Below are 7,522 nucleotides of genomic sequence, written 5' to 3' on the forward strand. Positions count from 1 at the left end.
GGGGGGGGGGGGGGGGGATCTTTGTGCAGGATAACCCCGCACCCAGTAACATCCTGTTCCAGACATTTCCTGCTCCAGAGGATGTTCTTATGTTACTTTTACCCTGTTCTAAAAAAATAAAAATAAAAGCGGGACTACTTTTTGAACCAAATTGTTTGTTGCTACTGTGAGGACCCGTTGCCACGGTGATTTTCTGCTTTTACTCCTCGTGACGCTCGCTGCACTTTTTGGCTGAGAAGAACCAGGCCTTTGCTTCCAGTTGGCTGCGAGCATCTGGAGGGGTTTCTTCTAAATCCCTCTGACGTCCACAGTTCAAACCAAACAGTCTGTCTCTGTGCAGCGAGGGAAAATATGACTTCTGCTTTCCTTCTGATGCTCGTTCCCATCTCTCCTTCTGGTTACAGCCCACTCTCTCCCACCCATCTGACTATGACTCAGTCTCTCCTCTTTTTTTTCACCCCCTTTTCTCCCCATGAGCAGTCTCTCCGTCTCATAACGCACACTTTGTGGACTCACCCCATCTTGGTCTTGCTTTCAGGAGGGCTGCAGGGGACTCCGGCTCACGCTCCACGACCAGAGAGAAGCAGCTCGGGGCTCAGAGCAGCGCAGAGACAAGGTAAGAACTTCCTTTAGATGATCGTCTACAATCAGGACGGAAACAGCCGAGCTAATGAAGCAGACCCTCATGAGCAAAGATAGTTTAGTTTAACCAGTAAAATAAACTGGTATAAAATAGAGTTCATTTAAATCTAAAAGACTAAACAGTTCTGCTGTTGTTTACAGGTATTTACATCTAGATCTGTTATGTTTTGGTTATAATCTCATTTAAATTTCAGCCTCCTTTTTATGAAAAACATCATTTTTGGACAGTATAAAACCTTCCACCGACTAAAAAGACCTGTGGTGTCGCACCAAGGGAGATCTGGATGCAAACGCATCAACAAACTGTAACAGCTTAAATGTTAAGTTTTTGTCTAATTCATATTTTGTTGTCACATTTTTAATTCATCGTATAATTCTGGAGGAGATTGTGTCAGATTAGTTTCAAGCCTCGAGTCTTTCATATTTAAACAGATGTAACTTTTTTTTTTTTTTAACCGTACTTGTTATTTGTTGTAACAGATGAGAGATAATGATAAAGGTGCATGTTTGGATCGGGACGTTTCACGGTTTGTTTCAGTAGTTCTGAAGAATCAGCTTCTGCGTAACGCATTATGCAATATTCCTGCACATTAACGAGCTATAAACATGCGTCATGGCAGCCGTTAGTGTTTTTCTCAGGCTCTTTAAACGTCTCAGATCAACCATTGTTCCATCAAAAGCTGCGGGACAGTCAGAGCAGCGGAGTTGCGTAACGTCTATGTACGTCCCTTTACTTTCTGCTTGTCATTTGGCCAAGTGTTTCCACCCTTCTGTTCCGCCGAGCTCCAGATGTTTACGGGTTGGTCTCCTCCGTAATCTCAGCTAAACGTTTCTGCCTCTTGATAATACGTTCTCGCAATCCGTCACATGCAACAGAACACGCTCAGCGTTCTTTTAGTGGTCATTAGTTTTTAATTGCATCATTTGTGCTGACATTCCAGACGATGTTTGACGATTATCAAACAAATGTACCGCAGACTCCTAAATCTGTTGGATCACAGATTAATTGTTTTGGATTAGCTTCACTCAGCTATATACTGTATGTGTGATAGTCACACTGGTAACCCTTCTGTTCTCTGCTCTGCAGCCGATTGGACGAGCTTTTGCTCTGGTGCAGCCAGCAAGCGACCGGTCGCCTCCAAACACCGAACCGGTGAAATCGGCAGAGGAGCAAGTGGAGATCATAAAGGTGAGTGTAGCCGATTGCTAGTCGGTGTGTCTGTTGGCTAAACGAGTGTCAAAACGCTAACGTGTCGCCTTGTTTCAGGTGTACCTAGAGGCCCGCAGACAAGAGCAGCAGAACCATCAGCAGAGCCTGAAGATGCTGTCAGATGAAGTTTCACAGATACAGGAGGTGAGTTTGTGGCAGCAGCTGACTCTGAATGTTTCCACTGATAAGCTCCAGCATCAAACACCATGTTTCCTGGGTAATAAAGCTAATTGTGCATGTTTGCATCATGCAAAATCCTCCACGCTTCCTGTCTTCCATCTCACGTTATCTCCTTATCTCCTCTTTGATTATTCGGTAGAACATTAAACAGGTAGACTGGCAGCTTTTATTACTGACATTGCTGACGTTCTTCAACGGTTACTCAAGTATTTTCATTTAAAGTTCGACATTCACTTGGATGGGGGTGCTCATTCATGCCACTGTGTTCATTTAACAGCTTGTGCACTAGCATGACAAGTGTGTGGAAAACCCGTAGTGGTAAAAGAATTTATGCGATAACAGAAAAAAAAAAAAGTTGAGATTTGAATCCTGTCAATAAAACATTTGACACTCAGCTCAATTTGTGTTGCTTTATGTAATCAATCAGTGGAAGTACTTTTGATGTGACAGCAGGTAAAGAAGGTAGAACATCAATTTACGCCTTTATTGTGGTAGTTTGAACATAATTACAGCTCAGTTTTAGGTCTGGTGGCAGAAAATCACCTGTTGCTACACAAGCTTTCATCCTGATAGCAATTAGAATTACAGCAACGTTCTTAGTAACCCCATTACTGAGACTATAAAACACACCGTACAATAACTGTTTGCTGAAATGATTGCTACAAGACCAACATCAGTAAATAAATCATAAACAAACACTTGATGCAATGGCTCATGGGAGTTTTAAACAGCTACCTTTCAAACTTTTTGCAGCTGCGATGCTAACGCTAGTAAAAAGCGAAAATTCGGTTTCTGCCGTGATATTTTTATTTGTCCTGCCCTAACCATGCTGTAACATTAACATTGCTTTTGCCAGTATCTCTGATTATGAAACAAATTAAAGTTTTTGCTGCTGCTCATGTACAATCACAGCTAAGTTAAGTTGCAGAGTCCTTTAGCTAGCACAAAGATGCTGCAGCCCATGCGATTACAGTAGTTCCTCGTTCATCTCGGGGGGATCCGTACCCTGAAGTCCCGCAATAAGTGAAAAACCATGAAATAGGAATAGTAGTACAAGTAGTAAGTAGTAGTTTATTTTAGCATTAATATATATTTATATATAGGCGTTTTAAATCCTTCCCACACTCATGCAATATCCTAAACAATGTTTCTAAACTCTAAACGCTCTAATAGAGCACAGAATGCCATGATTTCAACTCCCTGCCTCTGCTGCTCTCGGCCACACCCACTTCTCCGTTCTGCACGGAGATCAGCTGATCAGCTGCAGCAGGAAGCTTATCCTGCAGTGTGGGCTGCACATAGGTGCAGCAGGCGCTAAATAATTTAAAATAATTTATTTTAAATTAAAAAAATTCATGCCAATCATGCGGCTCATCTATCAGTCAGCCAAATGTGTCATGTCCAATCTTATTTTGAAAAACCACGATAGAGCGAGTCTGCGAAAAACGAAGCGCGAAGTAGCGAGGGACTACTGTACAACACTTTTGTGATTAAAATAAACATTTTGCTGACTGAAAGTAATTTTTGAAATGCATGTGTTTTTAAATGAGTGCATTATAACTGACTTGTATAATAACTTTCCCAGCGTTGTCACTAAGTGCTGTTTTGTCTGTTATAGGTGAGGTATTGCCTGAAGTCTCTGAGGGAGCAAATGGCAGCCAAAACCAAGGTAACTCAAAACTTTAGTGCCTTCGTCGTTTGTTAACTCGCATCCTGTGTACTCATTTACCTCCCTCGTCTCCATTGTTTACTGTTTTCATGCTAACTTTCTTCTCTTTCCCCTCCAGCCGAACATGAATGGATGGAAGGTCGGCATTCCTTTCAGAAAGAACGTCTCTGCTCCCAAAGGAGGATCCAAGGCTGACCAGCAGGTGAGGAGACTCTCACGTGAACAAACTCTTTTCAGTAATAGAAAGCATTTGCTTGTCATATAATATCCAATATCAAATGCATGGTGTAGCCTCAGTCCAGCGTATTTTTATTTTATTTTTTGTCTTGTTGTGGAGAAGCCTGTAAAACAATCTCCCCCCTCCTCAACAAAAATGTGATATGTGTGTATATGAGCAGATCACATTGTTGGTGAAAGAGTAAATATTCTCATAGTGCCTTGGGGTGTTTGTGAATGTACAGGCGCTGTTCTAGCACACTGTGTTCTTCCTCCTGCACGTGTTCTCGTTTGCAGGTCCTCCTCCTTCAGCTGAACCCGTAATAGTTGCGCTGTTGCCTTTTGTCTGGACACTTTATGAGTTCTAACAACTGTGTTGCATGTCTTTAATAAAGCTCATCAAAATGTTTTTTTTTTTTTTGTGCCAACTGTAACATCTGTGACTCACCTCTCATGCAAAAAATAGGCGGGAACCACTGGCTATGACATAACTGCTTCACTGACGCACGCAGACACGCCTGTTTTCTTTTTGGCAGCACGAACCCGCAGATCTGGGCCGAAACTAAAAGTGTGTGTTTTTATTGCGTGGTAATAAAAACTTTTATCGCTTTCTAACCCGACGGTTTATTCTTGATCCGTAGGAGGCAGACGATGAGGCGGAGCGGGACAAGCTGAGAGAAGTTAGTAAGCGTTTGTATGCGCAGCTGCAGGAGGCAGAGAAGAAGCACCAGGAGGAAAGAGAGAGGCTGCAGGTAAAATATGTGCACGCAATGCTTATTTATCCTCTCACTTCATACTCAGCGAGGTGAGTCCCTACCAAACAAGAGCCTTTTTTTCCTAACGAGCCAAACGCCATGTCCTCTTCAGGCTGAAGGCAGCAGTCTCAGGGAGAGTCTGAGCAACAAGGAGGAACAGCTGAGGATTGCAGAAGATGCCGGCGAGAAGAAAGACATGCGTATCGAGGAGCTCCAGAGGCTGCTGGGAGGGATGGAGCAGGAGAGCGCCACTCTGAGGGCGACCATTCAAAACCGAGAGGATGAACTGCAAGAGCTGCGGCGGTTCAGAGAGGAGGGCCACAAAGGGGAGCAAAGGTCAGCCACTCTGCACAAACGAATCACCGAGAACGAAAAATCATCTGTGGCATTGCAGGGTGCCGTAACGTGCTTTTTCTCTTTTAGAGCTGAACAACTGGAGAAGGAGGTGGCGATCCTCAAAGAGAAGATCCACCATCTGGATGACATGCTGAAAAGCCAACAGAGGAAAGTCCGTCACATGATCGAGCAGGTGAGAAGCACGTGAACGCCACAGCGCCTCACGTTTTGCGCGCGGCTCAGCTCACTGGCTGACTCTGTGTTCGCTCGTCTTTCAGCTCCAGAACTCCCGCATGGTGATCCAGGAGCGCGACCGAGTGATCAAAGAGCTGGAGGAGAAAGTAGCGTTTCTGGAGGCTGAGGTGAGCGCCGCTCTCGTCTCCTCCTCTCCCAAATATCTCTGGAACGCTCAACAAGGAGACAAACGGTGGAAGAAAAGATGGACATTTATGTCTTTGTTTTGTTCCTGATAGGCAGCACGATGGCTCAGTGGTTAGCACTGTTGCCTCACAGCAAGAAGGTCCTGGGTTCAATCCCCAGTTGGACCTGGGGTCTTTCTGGGTGGAGTTTGCATGTTCTTCTCGTGCTTGCGTGGGTTTTCTCCTGGTACTCTGGTTTCCTCCAGACTAAAAACATGCGTGTTAGGCATGCCGTCAGGTCCAGGCCTCCCTTGCCAAAGAGATCTGTGATCTCAGTGGGATCCTGGTTTAATAAAAGTTAATTAATTTAATAATAGGGTAATAATGTATAAAACATTTCTCTGTGTGCAGAATCGAGAAATGCGTGACCAGATGGACTACTATCTGGGAGGTCAGAGGCCACACTCCTACCTTTCATCAGAGCGCCACTCCCAGGTTGTTTACAGGTAACCTGTTTTGCTCATTTTCTTGTTTTTCCTGGAAACTTTTTACACTATAGGTACTTCCTGCTTGACCCAGATTCAACTTTGCATAAGTTGAACAACAGTTTGTTTTTACTTTAAAAAAAAAAAAAAAGGTCAAGGCTCATTTATTAATGAATCTGTCCTTCTTGTCGTAACAGTAAACCACTCAAGCCTTCCACCTCCTCCACCAAGCCGCTCCCGTACATCAAAGTCATCGAGATCAAGTCATGAAACGACCCAGAAGCACCAAACCTTCTCCGTGAGGACTGAACTCGAGACAGCAGCTCTCCTGATCACGAACGAATAACACGCAGATCAGATCGGAGCTGAGCCTTCCTCCACCACCAAACACGATCCACTAAACCATTTCGAAGCTAACGCTCTTTGAAGGAAACCGACGAGTGACTCCGAGCACCAACTGTGCGTCTTTGGCAACGATTGCGCGTTTGTCAGCTTTGTAGATACGGTAGACTTCCTGCTGTGCGTCTTGTTTTACTTGTAAGGTTTTCTCTGTGGTCTGATCTGTTCTTGGCCTTTGAGTTTGTGTACTTGTTGTATAAAAACAGAACTGGTGAACAAGCGAACTCTTTTCCATGTTCGTTGTGTTATAAAGTTCGTTTAAACTAATGTAGCATCGATGTACGGTCGCTAACTTGTTATCTGAATTGTACTGATTAGTCACTCTCTGTTGAGTCTGTTCACTTGATTTGTGAATGATTGTTTGATCATTAGAATTAGGATTTTTATACGGCTGGCGTTTATTTAAAAATATCAGTGTGGTTTCTTAGCCCCGCCCACCTGATAACAACAATAGGGCACTTTATAAAACTGTGAGGACGCAGAAGGAAAGATGAAGACGTTCACTGGCTTCATTCCTCTCAATATATCTGACATTTCAACTCCATGTCGTTGTGTAAAAAGTCACCTTGTTGTACATAGTAATAATAATAATAATAATAATATTGATGAATGTGATTGGATGTTAAAATTTCTAACAGCTTTCTCCTTCCTGTTTATTTATAAGAAATGAAACCTGTTGACTGTTTGATAGAAGAGCTCTTTTGTACATCTTAATCTGTTATCTCTGTGGTTTTCAGAATAAAAGCTTTTAAATGTATTGCCTCATGTCCCAGTTTTTTATTCATTCATATGTTTGTGCCATTTCAAGCTCAGACTCTCAGTGCAACTCCTGCTGATCTGAAGTGTATATACAAGAACTATTACTACAAGAAGTTAATACGTTCCAGAGGCTTTCGTTGACCGTCACATTCAGTTCATGCAGAGTTTATATTTGCAGAATTTGCCCCCTTCTTAAGGCACGAGTGTTCAATCCTGGTCCTTGAGGGCCGCTACCCTGCACGCTTTAGTTGTTTCTGTGCTTCAACACACCTGATCTGAATCAATGGGAGACAAAAAGTCACCTGCGGAACATAAAGAGGTAATTTGACCACTGATCCAGATGTGTACTTGTACAAATGGCTCTCAAGGACCAGGATTGGACATCACTGCCTTAAGGTGTGCACTGAATCCTAACTGATCCTATTTTTGTATCATTGATGCATGAAGTTTTAGAATTTGTAGGTTTTTGTTTGTCCCCCCCGCCTCATTAAGGATTCACCACAAGTTCTCAG

The 7,522-nt window shown here is 43.3% G+C and overlaps 1 protein-coding gene across 2 annotated transcripts in view; it reads left to right on the top strand.

Moving 5' to 3' along the window:
- The window catches only part of tuft1a (tuftelin 1a), an 11,454-nt gene extending 4,936 nt beyond the window's left edge, over positions 1 to 6,518 (top strand). Inside the window, exons 2-12 of one of the 2 annotated variants that reach the window (XM_037676945.1) lie at positions 539 to 616; positions 1,730 to 1,831; positions 1,910 to 1,996; positions 3,651 to 3,701; positions 3,820 to 3,903; positions 4,559 to 4,673; positions 4,789 to 5,008; positions 5,096 to 5,201; positions 5,287 to 5,370; positions 5,779 to 5,873; positions 6,050 to 6,518. In XM_037676945.1, the coding sequence (XP_037532873.1) occupies positions 539 to 616; positions 1,730 to 1,831; positions 1,910 to 1,996; positions 3,651 to 3,701; positions 3,820 to 3,903; positions 4,559 to 4,673; positions 4,789 to 5,008; positions 5,096 to 5,201; positions 5,287 to 5,370; positions 5,779 to 5,873; positions 6,050 to 6,122 (1,095 nt within the window). In that variant the 3' untranslated portion in view covers positions 6,123 to 6,518. Of the gene's footprint in view, positions 1 to 538; positions 617 to 1,729; positions 1,832 to 1,909; positions 1,997 to 3,650; positions 3,702 to 3,819; positions 3,904 to 4,558; positions 4,674 to 4,784; positions 5,009 to 5,095; positions 5,202 to 5,286; positions 5,371 to 5,778; positions 5,874 to 6,049 lie in introns of both variants that reach the window. The other variant, XM_037676944.1, reaches the window with a different exon arrangement.
- Positions 6,519 to 7,522: the final 1,004 nt, after the last annotated feature.

The sequence above is a fragment of the Nematolebias whitei genome, chromosome 5 (assembly GCF_014905685.2).
Source record: "Nematolebias whitei isolate Nwh7 chromosome 5, NemWhi1, whole genome shotgun sequence".
NCBI lineage: Eukaryota > Metazoa > Chordata > Actinopteri > Cyprinodontiformes > Rivulidae > Nematolebias > Nematolebias whitei.